This window comes from Ranitomeya variabilis, chromosome 4 (genome assembly GCF_051348905.1).
Source record: "Ranitomeya variabilis isolate aRanVar5 chromosome 4, aRanVar5.hap1, whole genome shotgun sequence".
NCBI lineage: Eukaryota > Metazoa > Chordata > Amphibia > Anura > Dendrobatidae > Ranitomeya > Ranitomeya variabilis.
The window spans coordinates 225,362,469-225,379,294 of record NC_135235.1 but is presented as its reverse complement, the minus strand read 5'-3'; the positions used below and the strand labels follow the sequence as shown (position 1 = coordinate 225,379,294).

Here is a 16,826-nt window from a genome sequence, read left to right as displayed (position 1 = left end):
TTGTTTTTTTACAAAAAAAGTAGGTAGAGGTGTTTCATGTGATATAAGGGCTAACATCAAAGAGTCCCTACACCGAACCCTCACCCATCTCGCCTTACTTTGACGTTCATTGGAAAGCTGTAAATGCTGTCCGAGACCCCGATACCTCATACCTGGCTGATTGCTGCCATGCCATGCTGCAATTTGTACTGTGGGTGAATTAAGGCCACTTTCCTGGTGTCTGTCTTTGCACAAATGCAGCAAAATTGCGGCCAATTAGTGACAATAATTTCCTGAGTCAAGAGAGAGAGGTTTTTTTTTCCCCGATCCAAAGTTCAGGTTTAGAGATGAGCGAATATTTCAATGTTCGGTTCGGATAACGATCGCCGATTTTTCAATATTCGAGGATTTATTCGCCTAACATAGCCGAACGCCATTGGAATCAATGGGAGGCCAGTCTTAATGAATTGGCCCTTAAGTGTTCAGCTCATGGAATTTTTAGATGCTGAGTACATTAACAAAATGCAGTAATTGTGAAGTAGAGAGCCCCCATGTAAATGTACCATTAGAATTAAAGGGAACCTTAAAGAAGGTTTTTGCTATTTAATCTGAGAACAGCATAATATAGGACAAGAGAGCCTGATTCCAGAGTTGTGTCTTTTAATAAGCTATGTGTTGTAGTTTGAATATAGTAAGTGTTTTATCAGCTGGAGATTATCAATAGAGGACTAGTTCTCACGCGCAGTTCAGTCAAGCTATTCTGTGTAACTCTGCCCCCACCATAATTCACAGTGTAAATAGGAAGCTACCAATCAGGGATGTGGGTGGGGTTATTCATAGTCCAAAAGTCTTAGCTCTCCTACATCTACATGAGACAAAATAGGGAATCAGGTTTTCTTACTCTATATTATGCTGCTCTAAGATTATATATCAAAAAGCTTCTGACAGATTCCCTTTAAGTCTGAAATTGTGGTTACATTAAAAAAAATAAAATAAAATCCAAGCCACATTTGAGTATATACACATTTTATTTTACATGAATTGCAGGATTCAGAATTTAATGAGATATTGAGGGTTTACATTTAAAGGTTATATACAACCTTGTACTGGTGCTTATTTTTTTCATTTGCTGCCTAAAAGCAAAATTAAGAAACTATTTAAATGATTTTATTAAAAATGTAATACCATTTGCTGCTATAGAGAATGTATGCCCTCTACATATATATTAGTAGTGCAAATTATGACACAAATCCACCAAATCTCTTCTTGGCTCTGAGTTCATCCTGAAATCCCTTTTCCTTATTTCACTGCTTCAGTTGGGGCTGCGCATGTCAGAACAAAATGTGGAGAGGAGGAAAGCATCCATATTCTGAGTAAAGGCAGAGAAAGCAGGTAGTAGATAGGGAGGAAAGCAATTGAAGTGGAAAATCATTCAGGAAAGAAGCTGTACTCATACATGAGAGCTAGTGCAGACAGCAGCAACTCTGACACGCAGACCTCTCATCCGGCCAGTGGATCACCATTATAGAAAATTCTAAATTTAGGAGAAGGCAGCCATTTGTAAATAGGGGTCTGAAAATGAATGAAGGAATAAAAATTGCAGTTTGTAATATAGTGTAACCACTAACGTGTAAAAATATTTTTTTCAAATGTGTTCAATTTAGCCCCTTCGCTATGCTACCTAAGTTTCAACTACTGGTACTCCTAAATGTTGTGAGAGCCATCTGTGATTTTTCTCTTTTTTTATTTTGAAGTTAATAATTGGAATGTTCTTTCAATTTTTCTTATTTTACATTCTCATATTGATAAGCCGCTCCCAGATATCGACCTTTGACGATGATGTGAGTGGATTTCTCAAGCTGTAAAGTAAAAGAAAATAGAATGAATGATAGACTTTATTAATCAATAGATTATTAATACACAAAGGTAATGCAATAATTTAATGAATATTAATGCACTTCATATTTAGAAAAGTTTTTATTATTTTTTTTTTCAATGACGAATATGGAAACTATAATTTTTTTTAATATCTCAAACATGATCAAAAATATGTAATACAAATTAGTAATTGATATAATACATAATTCTCTGATGATACATTTTACTTACTTGTTGGCAATTGATACTATAAGATCTTTTCCAACCTCCATCTCTTGTAATAAGCTAGTTGTCATCTTTGACCTGACTCTAACTTCCGAAAATCCTTTTTAAAATGTGGAGCCCAAAATGTTATCTCTATTCTAGAAGTGGCCTTATGACTGATTTATAGAGGGGTAATAATACACTAGGATCACATGATTTTATCTCTTTTTTATACTCCCTAAAATCTTGTTTGCTTTTGCAGCTGCTGCCTGACATTGAGTGCTGCTGCTCATTTTCTCCCTGTGGCTAATACGCTGTTCACACAAACTTTAAATGCTATTTATCTGCAGATTAAACTTATTTTTGCAGGTAAATAACATTTCTGGACATGCCAGGTTTCTTTAAGTAGACTTTATGAAAAGTCATTTTGAATCATCGTGCATTGTTATACAGTTACCTTTAATTGATTATAGACACTGGTAATATCGCTTTTCACCAGGTCAGTGTATATGTGATTTGGAGATGTTTCAGTCTGAAAAAAAAAGAATTGATAAAAGATGATGATTAAGTGACAAATGTAAGATTCCGAGAATTGGTCACTGTGAACATTGCTACTAGCTTGATTAAAAAGCCTTGGTCTCCTGCCCCTACTCCGACATGACAAATGCTAGGTTTAGCTTTTTAATAGAAGCAGTCATTTATATAGTTAACTTATTTTTTAATTTATTTTGGAACAAATGCATGGCCAAAATAAAAAATAAAAAATAATTGTTCAAAGGCCTAGCCCATTTGAAGATTCCGGGGTTTCAGTGCGTGGTGGTGGTAAGAAAAGTAAGTGCCCCTGTCAAATACTATCCAGGATGTGTAAAAATGGCAGGGACATCCTACTGTTAATGCACCTGGGAGATCCCTGTGCATACCCAGAAATGTCCCAGCCATAGTTATGGCTAAAAGTTTGGACTTAGTGTGAGGATGCCCTAGGTTCTAGTTAGTGGCAATGGTAAGATGAGGCTCAAAGGACCATACGGGGGCCCTTGAGCAGTGGAGATGAGCAATGAGGTGAGTATTGGCTGCTACAATTTTTTTCCACTAACGCTTATTATGCTCTGCGGTCTCTTCAGACCTTAGACCAAAATATGCAACATTTAATTTGTGCAGAAAAAATTTGCAGCAAATTTAATTTCCCATTAAAATTGTCAAGGCATGACTAGGGGATAGCAAGTGTGCTCCTATATGACCCTCAGGCAAAGCGGTCCCTACCTACCCCTGTACCCAAGATTACCCCTGAAGGTGGGGATGCCTGGGCCTCGTTTCTTACTATGCTCCTAAACAGCAATAGTCAATAAATTATATGGAGGAAATATAAACAAAACAGACAGGGAAAAACAGAAGCACAGACACACCGCACATTCTGAGGGAAATACACTAAGAATAAAAGTGTAAAGCCCATGAGGCAATAAAGCCATATAAATATACTAAAGAAAAAGGAAAGGGTTAAGCAAACACAACTCACAACAACTTTGGAAATAACCACTAGTACCAGTTGTGCTCTCTGCAGGTTCTATCTCTAAATTTGCTTTTCATTCTTAGCTGATAGGAGAAGACTAGATGCTAAGAACTCTCCCAAACATGGCACACACAGAGGAATACTAGGTTTTAATTTCTTAGCACACAAAAAGAAGCAGCAATAGCATGGAAGACTTTATATAGCAGTACTGATTATTGTAGATGTGTGAGGTAAAAGACTTGTTAGAAGGCTCAACACAACCTTTTTGCTTTTCCCATCAACCTATTTTTTCACTTTTCATGTCTTCCCACTTTCCTCTTTATAAAGTATAATAGGCTGTGTAACTTGACCCTTCAGTCTGCTTGCAGAATTGATCTGTATTTTCATAGTGAACAGGGGTGTGGAAAAAATGGCTCATATGTGGATAGCTGGTATGGGAAGACTAGCTGCTTAGAACTTTCCCAAACACAGCACACAAAGAGGAATACTAGGTTTTAATTTATTAGCACACAAAAAGAAGCAGCAGTAGCATGGAAGACTTTATACAGCAGTACTGATCATTGTAGATGTGGGAGGCAAAAGACTTGTTAGTAAGCTCAGCACAATCTTTTTGCTTTCCCATCAACCTATTTTCTCACTGTTCATGTCTTCCCACTTTCCTCTCTCTAAAGTATAATAGGCTGTGTAACTTGACCCTTCATACTTCTGGCAGAATTGATCTGTATTTTTAAAGTGAATAGAGGTGGGGGAAAAATGGCTCATATGTGGATAAAGAAGCAGATTTTTCTGTTACAATATTTTACAAAGTTCCTAAGGTTCTAAGGTTGTTTTACTTCTGAAATTGGCATATTGATTATCTGCACCCACATGTCCTTCTGTGATGGTGGTTCTTGTGGAGTTCCCAGGCTGTAAAGTAACAGAAGAAATAGTGAATGATAGAGATCATGAATTAGTGATATAATATCAATAAGCATAACTTTTAGCATTTAAGAAAAAAAATGATAGATGTGAAAACTTTTATATTTCCTCTTAATGCCACAAACAAAAGATCAAGAGAGGAACAATATTTAGTAGATACTAATGACACATACCTCACTGCTCGTCAAATTCTGGCATCTTTTTCTATTAAAACAGAAAATAGATCACAATTGTTAACTCTGATAAGTTCTAATAGTGAATAAAAGACCCAAAAAAAACATGTATCAAACACTGTATAACAAAAAACATAGAGAAAGTATAATGATGCTCGGTAATCTCTACAAGTTCTTCTTCAGAGCCATTTCTGGCATTATCAATGATGGCAGGGTTAACTTCGATCTCTGGACGGCACAATCATAGTAAGCCTCTTGTTTACTACAGATCTGCTGACTTGTGAATTTTTGCCCAGATCAACATAACCCCAGAAACCAGTAGACCCTGTCTTCTGTCAATTTTTTCCCTTCTTTTTGCCTAGTGCTAATACAAGTTCTGAGTAGAGTTGAGCGAATATGTCTAGAATCAGTTGCCGAATCTGAATTTGCCATATTCGTGCCATATTGGTATCTTAATTGTGCCGAATTTATGTTTGACGATCGATTCCGGTCATTTCTACTTCTATTGACTACAATGACGTTTGGCTGTGTTCGGTGAATATTGCAAAAACAATATTCGACGCCGATCGTAATCGGAACCGAATTTTGAAAAATTTGCTCAACTCTAGTCTTGAGTAATGATACCTTTTTAGACCACCATCCAAAAACGGGCCGATGGGTCTCCCGACTTACAAGTGACCGCTTCATATGTTTTTAGAAAGTGGTCACGCTTTGGCCGGATAGATCGTACATTGCAGTCCGATTTCTGTCTGACTTATATGGTTGCCTGAATGCAACTTTGAAGTGATTTATAAAGAGAAGAAGTGATATTGATTAATAATATACCCTACCTCCAATAAAAGCAGGCAATCAACGCAAGCAGTACTAGTAGAAGGCAGATTGTTCCAATCGTTGCTGGAAGAACAACACTACTGGTGTTGGAGCTTTTATCTGTAAATAAATACAATATATAATAGGCGAACATATGATGAACGTTAAGAGGAAGCAAAAAACTGAAATTGCATTTATTTGGTTTTAAGGAAGCCTTTACGTGGCCACAAGAAGAAATCAGAAGCGCTTTGTGTGAAATTATAATTTCCCTCCAACACCGCGAGAATCTGTAACATTTTGCCAAAAATCTGACATTTGTGATTTGTAACCTGTTATGTGTTTTAGACCCTATGGTTGCCTTTTTCTGAAAAAGGGGCATGGTTTTGGGGGAAGAAGGGTAGTCTGTCTTTCAGCCCTGTGTGCAAATCTCGTAAGTCAATGAGTATAAATTTAGACTAAACAGCCTAACGAAGAACCAGATTTGAAGTTGAATTTAAGACTCTGCGAAAGAAGTAGAAAGTCCAGATCCAAGAACGTGCAGGAATCTTTATTTGTGGATATATATATACGAAGAATAAAATGATAGAGACATGGTTAAAACATCAACGCATTTCAGGTTCGCAACACCGTCTTCCTGAAAAAGGATGTTACGCGCCTGAAACGCGTACATGTTGTAATCAAGTCTCTATAATAATATTTTAATCTTCAAATAAAGATTATGTAAAAAAGGACCAATCATCTCACCTGTCTGGGGGGAAGGCAAAATACTCTAGTAATATAAACAGTCCAAACGATAGCCAACACTCACATCTTCTTAAAAGAATTTATTTGATCCAGTAGTATAAAAGGCATAAAAAATGCAAAAAGCAGAAAAGAAATATCCGCTGCGCTCTCAGGCAACATGTTTCTGACCTACATAGTCCATTAAATAAAAAAGGCGAGGAACAGCATCCAATCCAGGTGAAAAAATAGGAAAAACTTTATTCCGCCATCATACGACGTTTCGACCAATAGTAGGCTTTAAAGACCACTATCAGTTGAAACGTTTTATGATGGTGGAATAAAGTTTTTTTCTATTTTTTCACCTGGATTGGATGCTGTTCCTCACCTTTTTTATTTGGAGTTATTTATGGCCAATTGGGTCTATGGACTTGGAGTGGCTTTTGCTTTGGACTACATGATCATTTGTCAAGTAAAGGACCATGCAGGTCTGAAACATGTTGCCAGGGAGCGCAGCAGATATTTCTTTGTGCCTTTTATTTTACTAATCGATCAATTAAGCAATTTATTTAAGAAGATTTGCGGGCTGAATATAGTTTGGACTGTTGCACAAGTAAAGATCCTGCACATTCGTGTAGCTTGACTTTCTACATCTTTCACGGATTCTGAGCCTAGACCTCTGCTCATTGACAGAACAGAACTACCAAGCAACACCCCGGTCTACACGAATTCCCATGGTTCCACCCAATGTCTTATTTAAACTGCTCATGGCTGATGGCTGAAAGATGCAGCATAGATATACAGTATATCATAGATTAGCATTGTTTCCTAAGGTTGTATACTTACATCGTACAGGTATCTTCATCAGGGCTGATTCTACTCTATCCACAGCATTTATTGCAACACAGGAATATGGCTCCGTGTCCCTGGTCACATTCCTTACTCCAATCTTCGATCCTGTGTATGGTAATTTAATTTTGTCTTTCCCTTTGTACCATTCATACTTATCCACTTTAATCTTGGAGTAGCAATTACATTTTAAAGTCACATCACTTCCTTCTATCACTTCGCCCATCTCAACGGTAATGACAGTGACCGTCACATTTTTTGGTGCATCTATGGAATTAAAATATTATATAGTGATTAACATTAGTTCTACAAACTGCAAGAAAAAAATTATCTATTATCAATATAGCTTTTTTTTACTGGAAGCAACCAATGCTTACATAAGCCCATCTGTTAAATACAGCAAAAGTGTCAACGTTTCTTATCCCAGAGATGTTACTCCAGTCCCTGACCGGAGTAATATTTCAGGCAATAAGTAAACTACTGATAAGATGTTCTAAATTAAGTGGTTTATAGCTCTTTCTGAATTTAGCACATCTTATTGCTGCATGACCCTCATAAAGGCTTGTGTTTGAAATTAAATTAATTGGGGCCTTAAAAGTCTTCTAATAAAACAAAATTGCTATGGTTGTGAAGATAATAGCACTTAAAGTTTATCTTGAAGTCAATCACTTTACACCAGTTCCATTTCTATTGGGTTCATCATAAATATTTATGGCTGGTAATGGGTCACGTTTCTCCAAAAGTGGCATATGGAGACTTATAAGCCATACAAATAGTTTTTACACAGAGGAAGAGAGTGGGAGAAATCAAGTTTAGAAAATAAATGACTCTTTGTAAGGATTTTCCACAAGACTTGGGAAAAATTCCAAGGTAGAATCTTTTCCGGAAAGAGATGACCTCCATTTGCTGACAGCTGTTTTGGTGTTCTGGTATTTCAGTAGTGCTCCAATACAGTAGGTGGCATTGTCTACGTAAAGGTTATTTGCATTTCTTTATTATCTAGGGAGCATTTCACATCCTGGATAATAAAGTCTTCTCATAGGGAAACTCCTTCAATCTTCTGTTGACTGTCTCCCATCCAACCAAAGTCTTCTTCTCTCCATTGTTGAGAGGCAAAAAAAAAAACCAAAAAGCTGATGGAAAATGGTGGTCTTTTCCTTTTTGAGAAGATTCTGGTTTAGCTTTATATTATATGTCATGTGACTGATTCATCTATCAACTAGCTTCCAACACAACTCAGTTATGCTCTGTTGGACATGGCTAACCTAGAATATTATATGGAATGTCTCTGTAGACCTCCAATCTTAGGGACTCATTTTATCTTCAGATATATTCATCTGTAGAGTGGCATGAGCAGATTTACATCTACATCTTAGACCTGGCTAGCAACACAGCTCAGCTGTGCTCTGCATGGCTCTGCAATGCCTCATAATGAAGCTTAATGCTTGCCCTATTATCTTGATTTATCTGGCATAAATGATGTCAGTAATAAAAGAAGAGGCCAGACTACTGCACGCAATAGCAGACAGATTACAGCAAATCAATTCAGAGAGGTAGGATAACTAGGGAAGTACATAGAGTAGAGAAGAAGATGGAGGGGCTTGCAGCACTGAGTATAAGCAGGGTGCCACAGTGAAATTTTGTTTTAGCAGGTAAGAGAATCTGTTGTTTTGCTCTGTGGAGAGGCTATTTGCTTAACTTCATGGCTAGTATATATGGAAAGTGAGCCCTAAGTATTATGTCCTCTGACATGATCAATCAGAGACAAAGCAAAAGTAATATTTCAAGGGAAAAACTAACACAATTTCACCTCCTTAATTTTCAGACTGGAGACCATATGTTTACTGAGAAATCAGTGATTTTTGCACATGCAAATAGTTATGGAATTAGATATGTGTAAAGTGGCTGATAACATTATTACACGTGTAAGAGAATGTAAAATGTATGGTTCATTGTTCCCTGTTATCACTAATACGTACAAATGATGTTCAGAATTCTTGAACTCTCAAAACTTTTTCCATTAGGATATGTAGCAGTGCACTTAATTATCCCATCATCTTCATTCGAAGGCACATAAGTAAGTTTTGATTCTTTAAGCCAGTATCCTGAAGTTACTTCCTCACTCTTAGATTCAATGTGACCCGGCTTGTTCCATTGTATAGAAGGAGGACTGGAGCGACACGTGTGTTCGGCTGTACATCGTAGGACAGTGGCTTCTCCTTCATTCGCATTTTCAGATGCAAAAATAAAACTTTTTTCTCTATCTGTGAAGTCAGACAAATACAGTATCAACAGAAATTGTTTATCTATCTATTATCTATAATCTATTCTATCTATCATCTACTATCTATCTATTTATCTATTATCTATGTATCTATCTATTATCTATCTATCTATCTATCTATCTATCTATCTATCTATCTATTATCTATCTATCTATTATCTATCTATCATTTACTATCTATCTATCTATCTATCTATCTATCTATCTATCTATCTATCTATCTATCTATTATCTATCTATCTATCTATCTATCTATTATCTATCTATCTATCTATCTATTATCTATCTATCTATTATCTATCTATCATTTACTATCTATCTATTATCTATCTATCTATCTATCTATCTATCTATCTATCTATCTATCTATCTATCTATTATCTATCTATCATTATCTATCTATCTATCTATCTATCTATCTATCTATCTATCTATCTATCTATCTATCTATCTATCTATTATCTATATATCATCTACTATCTATCTATCTATCTATCTATTATCTATATAGTATCTATCATCTACTATCTATCTATCTATCTATCTATCTACTATCTATCTATTATCTGTATCTATTATCTATCATCTATTATCTATTATCTATTATCTGTTAGGCTATGTGCACACGTTCAGGATTTCTTGCAGAAAATTCCTGAGAAAAACCTGAAATTTTCTGCAAGAAATCTGCATGCGTTTTTTGCGCTTTTTTACTGCACTTTTGCCGCGCTTTTGGTGCGTTTTTTCCCAATGCATTTTATAGTGGGAAATCCACAAAAACAAAAACGCAAAATTAATGAACATGCTGCGTTTTTTTACTGGATGCGTTTTTTTCACGGAAAAAAACGCATCATGTGCACAAAAATTGCGGAATTCATTCTAAATGATGGGATGCATATTGTATGCTGTTTTTTTGTGGTATTATAGCGTTTTTATCGGGAAAAATCAGCAACATGTGCACACAGCCTTAGAGTTCAGGGGAAAAAACCCGAAAGTGGACCCTCTGGGTCGTGGCTTCAGAGCCACCAAGGACGAGTGGTCTAGATGGATCCACCCCCTATATAGGGAGTGTTTGGAACAGGCCCAAGGGGGATGAAACCACAACTGCCGGAGCCAAAGGGGCAACTAAGGGCAGGACTAGGAAGAGAAGAAACCGGTGTATAGACAGTGTGGATAGGAAACGGAGAACAGCCGGAAACAGAGGAATATGGAAGACAGGTGGAACCAGGAGGGCCAGAGACGACAGCGGCACGATGCTGAAAATGGGAAACTGAAAATAGTAATGACTGGCAGGTATGGGCGAAGGTGACAGACAAGACTAGGCACTGGGCAGGCACAGCTGGGACACAGGGACAAACAACGCAGAGACACAGGACAGGAATGACAGGAAACAGAAAAGGCACGGCTGAGTCTAAGCAGAGAAAACAGAGACAGGGAGCCTGGGTCCAGTGGTCTGGTGGTGTGCATGATCTTCTCCTCTCTTGGGCACAGACCTGCCAGCCCTCCCACTTAACCACCAACGTCGGCTTGTACAGCCATGATCTCATGCACACCCCCGGACCACTGGACCACTAAGAGCGCAGACAATTGACAGCACCGCAGCGTCAGCATTATCTCTATTTAAAGCGGACATACACATCAATATAACTGCTCCTGTTGGGAACATACAAGTACGACTTGTTGATGCACTTATAGAACGCGACATTGTGATCAAGGCCACAGAGTGGCCGAACCGTCAAAATTACCTGTCGCTTATCACCACAATAAATATATAATTTCACTTGAAGCAAAATTTCCTGGTATGAGTGCAGTGATTATAGACTTTGTCTTACCAGAGTAGACGCCGGACTGAAATACCCAATGGACGCCACCATGTTGGGGCGGAGCCACCGGGTCATGACCTCCCAGAAACCCTAGCGGCAGAAGAAGCGCATATGCGCATGCACGAGCTGCCAAAGCGCCGCAAGCCCGAGAACTCGGGCGGAAAACAGCGAGGGACATGAGTCGGGACCGTGCCGGCCGGACAGGTAAGTATCTGAAGACGTGACATTATCTATCTATTTATCTATCATCAATCTATCTAACTATCTATTATCTATCTATTATCTATTATCTATCTATCTATCTAAATACCTATCATCTATCTATCTATTATCTATCTATCTATTATCTATCTATCATCTATTATCTATCTATTATTTATCTATTTATTATCTATTATCTATCTATTAACTATCTATTATCTACCTATCTATCTATCTATCATTTATGTATTAACTATCTATTATCTATCTATCTATCTATTATCTATCTATTATCTATCTTTTATCTATTATCTATCTATCATCTATCTATTATCTATCTATTGTCTATCTATTTATTATCTATTATCTATCTATTAACTATCTATATCTATCTATCTATATATTATCTATCTATTATCTATTACCTATCTATTATCTATCTATCTATCTATCATCTATCTATTATCTATCTATCTATCTATCATCTATCTATTATCTATCTATCTATCTATCTATCTGTTATCTATTTATTATCTATTATATATCTATCATTTCTCTATTATCTATATATTAACTATCTATTATCTATCTATCTATTATCTATTAACTATCTATCTTTATCTATCTATCTATCTATTATCTATCTACTATATATCTATTATCTAGCTATATTTATCTATCTATTATCTATTTATCTATCCAATGATATATCTAGACTGGTTAAATTCACTACGTTAGCTATACTACTGTAATCCTAAGAGCAATGGATGAGTTAACAATGAATAAATGCAAATTGTCTTTTCAGAGAAGAATAGGACTTGAACTCTAGCGCCACCTATCAAAAGTTGCAGTATTAACTCTTTGACAAGCCATGTCCCATGACTTAGGATAAAAGCCAAACCAGAATCTCATATTTCAGACACCTGCTTGGGTGCTTTTACCCCTCCTCAGTGCAAAGCATAAGTTCTGATTTGCCAGTATGAGATACCTCTGACATCCAGTGGGTTTTGCTATTACTCCCACCCACATACACTTTAGATGATACAGTCAATCATTCATCCGACAACTACAGTATCTCGCCCAACTCTCTCACACACAAAATGATGGTGGCTTATCTCAAAGCGAAAAAAAGGTAAAAGAGTGTGAAACTAGACATCCTAGGCCCTTATTTTCCTAGACAAGTATTTGTCGGGGGCCCTATGCATTTTCGACTCGATTTTGGTGAGTTCAACCAATGTTAGTCCAATGTGTATGGGTGGCATAAGTTATTTTACATATTTACCTGTGACATCAAGATAAAGAGTTTGAGCATATTCACTATATGCATTTCCAGCTTTATATTCTGGGATCCCTGGATAATAATATTTGTAGCAATCTTCTACTTTCACAGGGTCTATCCGCAGGGTGCAGCTGTTATCTCCCGGCATCAGCGAGGTCCGATCTTTGTATTCCATCATTACTGAAGTTGAGTCCTTGGTGTTGAGGATCTCGGGATAGCTCTTTCTAGAGTATAAGTACCATGCAGTGTTTGATTTTACTGAATCATAATATGCACAAGGAATCTCCACACAGGAGCCAATCAGAGCAGTAATTCTAGAAGGGAACGTCCATCGCTGACATACAGAACCCAGATAGAACCCTGGAAACAACGAGCAGAACATGAGGTCGGACTCACAGAATCTCATTATATCGGATTATTCTGTAGTTGTGAGGATATTTACCTTGACAGATGAGGAGATGATAAAGCCACTTCATAGGATCCATTCGGGATTTCGCTTATTGGTGACAAAACAGAAAACCTAGTTATAAAACCATGTAAAAAAAATGTAAGACAAATACAGTAATATGTAAACATTTGTGTTTCCCCTAAAAGGAGCAGATTGATATGTAGTTTTCTGAAAAAAAAAAAAAATTAGAGAGCAGTCACACCTAAAAAGTAACTCAACATTTTAAGTTACTCAGGCTCTACGAAGATGTATTCCATTGCCTTATTTTGCTCCCTTTGTTCTCTAATGTCATGCTGAAAGTTCTGGTTTAGATGCCTAGATTGCTTTAGTAGCTGCTTTGAATTGCAGTTCTAGCAAAACTCCACACTCAGGTATTGATTACAAACATTGTGAATGTGTGAGCTTCTCTCCAGTCCTCAGCCATGCTTAAATAGTCAGTGTTTGTAAATAATACATGGATTGTTGCCAGATGAGCAGTTCAAAGCAGCTTCAAAAGAAATCATGAACTAGGCAGCTAAACCCTTCGCTATTGATGACGTACATGTAAGTCATCAGCCGTATCCATGCCTCTGATGCGGGCTCACATGCTGAGCCCGTATCTTCCCCAACACTTGATAGCTGATTTATTCAGCCATTAGGTGCCTCTAAAAGCTGCGGGTGGATCGGAGATCAACTCATGAATGTTAACCAGTTAAATGCCACTGTCAACAGCTGCAGGTGGATCAGAGATCCACGCATGGCTGTTAACCAATCAAGCCAATCACTGACAGCTAAAGAGCAGGAGAAAGATGAGTAACAGAGTCTTGTCCGGTAGAAAGATATTTTAGAATATAAAAGTTATCCTAACCTGATTAAGTTGTGATCACACAACTGTTCTTAAAGCATATGATCCCGGCTACTACAGGTCCACGGGTCCTGAGACCAAGTCAAACGTGAAGATGGAAAGAATGTGAATATTTCGCACTGTTGGTGGATGAAATGACAAATCCAGGTGCACACAGGCAGTTTTTAATTTGTCGACGCGTTTCGAAGTCAACCAACTTCTTCCTCAGGACAAAAAAACCTTATGCTTACGAACATAATACAGAAAAACTTAGGATGTTGAAGACTCAAATAATGGCGTCACAACAGACACATGATGCGTCAAAGTCCATCAAGTCCTGTTTGCAGAGAAAAAAATGGTTACAATTGATCTTAGGTAAAATCATGAGAAGGTTGAAGTGTATCAAGATAGAACAATTCATAAATATGGCTAAAAAGTAAAAATAAAAAAAATAATAATGATTATTGTGTGTTTATCAGTTTGAAAAATAATATATAGTGGTGGAAAGTGGATTTGAACTCTACTGTTCTGGTGTCTTGATGGTGAATCGCAACAGTGCGAACCTAACGTGCCACAGAGAAAAGGAGAACAATGTAAAAAGACTAAAATAAATGAATGGGTGCCAGTGTCACATGTCACAACAACAGCATGGCAGCCCAGGGAGAGCAAGTGCCAGCACCAGGGGAGCGGTGCTGGCACAGGAGGTGAGTATAGGCTTTATTATTTTATGGGGGTCAAATATTTTAATAAATAGGGGGTTGTCATATTAGTGAATAACCCTTTAATATGCCCTAAAAAAAGAATTTGGGGACATTTTCTCATCTCTACATATTAGTTATGAGAATATCAGAGCAAAAATAAGCATAATTTCAAAGAATTTGCATATATTTTTTTCAGTAGGTTGTAACCATGGGTTCACATCAAATCTAAAAAAATATTAATATAACTGCTGGCAAAGGAATTTTTTTTAGGATAAGCTTGACATTTAGCCGGTATTGCTATAAAAAAGGTTAGTGAGCAGAGAGAAGGCAAAATATGATTTTACACAACTTACCAACAAGATATAAAGTTCGAATTGATTTGCTCCGTTATAATTAATCTGTAAGGTAGAGCCACTTCTCAGGTTCCTCCAATAGCAAAAGCTTGCCTGATAATGTATTCACGTCCCGTTTTCACAAATTATTAATATAAATCTTACATACATTACATCTGCAACAAAGAGAACTTGATATACAACAATGAATATGCAAAATTGCCTCTTCAGGGTGAAAGAGGACATAAACTCTAGTGAGCATTGCATGGCTTACATGGCTCCTTGTATGTCACTCTCCGCAAGGATAAACATTATTCCTTAGACCTTATTAGAAATCAGTAGTTAATGAAAATGATAAATGATTAAAGAATAATTACTTACAAGCTCAGTCCTTAAGACACAAGTCCTTTGTCTTCATCGAGCATTTAAGGAAGTGATTTTGGTTATTTCCTGAAATTTGCAATATCCTCTGTCGCACTAAATAAGTAGTTGATTCTCTGGAAATATTTCACTACATTTTGCATCAACATTGTTAGGGCTGGCGGAACGCACTGAGTAAATATAATGATAGTAAAGGTGCGTTCGCAGCCCGGGGTCCCGGGGTGAAACCTGCTTCTAGGTAATGGCGGCACTATATGGCATTACTACACCAGAGTAGACACCGGTTCCATCACCTGGTCTATACAGGAGCGAACTCTGTTGCTTCACAGAGTCACAGGGAATCAAGGTAACGCTGTGCCCTGTTAGCTGCCACAGGGAGCAGCAAATGAATACTAGTGGGATCCCTGCAATTCAACCCCACTATGCTGGTGCTTGATCCTGCTGTGACCCTCAGTGGCTTTTGAGCCCGCACCTGAGGACGCCCTGAGTCAGATGCTGGGATCAAGCCGGAGTTCCCACCCTACACTGACCGATTGTCAGGAGTAAGAGAAGATAGCCGCACAGAGTGTGTACTGCACCGCACTGGCGGTCACTGCTGGTTAGACGCAGTACAGATCAAGCTCTTGTGTATAGATAAGCCCTGTCAGGCGCTAGTTAACTTCAACATTCGGGAGCATTCAACATCACTAGGAATGGGAATGATTAAGGCGCAATCACCAGAACAGGCATACAACCACACACACGATAATAGGTCTATACTAGCGCATGGCCGTGTGGCCATGCGAACCTTTTATAGCTGTAGCTCTCCAGGACCTTCCTAGTGGACCAATTGGAGCCGCTACAGGGCCTGAGCATGTGACCCCTGACCTCCAATGAGAGGTCTTCCCTTGGGCATGCTCAGAAGGAGAAAAGCAGGACTTAGTCCCAGGAGCCCCTGCTTGCCGCTGAAAAGTACTGGATATAATGGGTGAACCTGGAAGGCCAGCAGTAAACAAACGCTCAGTATTTGTCTGAACCAGGCGCTGGAACCGACGTCTCCGCTGAGCAGGTTCCACTGCAGCTGGAGGAGAATGAGGGACCGCAGCGGAGGTGGTTCAAGGTTCCCACTGTGCAGCGGTGGGAACTCGACATCTAACAAACATGGTGTAATTTTATATGCTGGATATTCAAATTAATGATTTCAAATTACTGTCTATTTGGTTATGGGAGCTAAAACCCCCAGTAACCTTTTAGCTCCCATAACCAAATTAGCTTTTAGCAAACCTCAAGTGGGTCCCGGAACATCTTTATGCTCCAATACAGGTTTTACACCATGTGGAGGATGTTTCTGCTGTTTGAATACATCTTTTAAAAAAACTCGCCAATCGCCAAAAAAACACGTGACCGCGGCGTCATCACAGCCTGGGACCGGAAGCGGCAATATACTACGTCACTGGGCAATATACTACGTAACTGGGCAATATACTACGTAACTGGGCAATATACTATGTGATTCTGTGCTGTATACTACGTCACTGGG

At 38.0% G+C, this 16,826-nt stretch overlaps 1 protein-coding gene across 5 annotated transcripts; it reads right to left on the bottom strand.

Annotated features, from left to right (window-relative positions):
* Positions 1 to 1,010: 1,010 nt before the first annotated feature.
* Positions 1,011 to 15,361, bottom strand: LOC143770454 (myelin-associated glycoprotein-like). Of its 5 annotated transcripts, none has more exons than XM_077260084.1 (12): positions 15,308 to 15,361; positions 14,948 to 15,102; positions 13,918 to 14,230; positions 13,065 to 13,142; positions 12,626 to 12,982; positions 9,018 to 9,302; positions 7,036 to 7,305; positions 5,490 to 5,589; positions 4,660 to 4,690; positions 4,436 to 4,474; positions 2,519 to 2,593; positions 1,011 to 1,838 (listed from the first exon to the last, which is right to left on the bottom strand). In XM_077260084.1, the coding sequence occupies exons 4-12, from the start codon at positions 13,105 to 13,107 to the stop codon at positions 1,764 to 1,766; spliced, it is 1,275 nt and encodes a 424-aa protein (XP_077116199.1). In that variant the 5' UTR covers positions 13,108 to 13,142; positions 13,918 to 14,230; positions 14,948 to 15,102; positions 15,308 to 15,361; the 3' UTR covers positions 1,011 to 1,763. The 5 variants fall into 5 exon arrangements, with proteins under 5 accessions (XP_077116199.1, XP_077116204.1, XP_077116203.1 ...); XM_077260089.1 differs by having other exon boundaries at positions 13,065 to 13,118; positions 15,308 to 15,342; XM_077260088.1 differs by lacking the exon at positions 14,948 to 15,102 and having other exon boundaries at positions 15,308 to 15,341.
* Positions 15,362 to 16,826: the final 1,465 nt, after the last annotated feature.

Coding starts and splice junctions, on each gene's coding strand:
- LOC143770454 (XM_077260084.1), bottom strand. CDS start 13,107: ATGGATCCTATGAAGTGGCTTTATCATCTCCTCATCTGTCAAG. Junction 12,983..13,064: donor TCATCTCCTCATCTGTCAAG/GTAAATATCCTC, acceptor CGTTGTTTCCAG/GGTTCTATCTGGGTTCTGTA. Junction 4,475..4,659: donor AGAATTTGACGAGCAGTGAG/GTATGTGTCATT, acceptor GTTACTTTACAG/CCTGGGAACTCCACAAGAAC.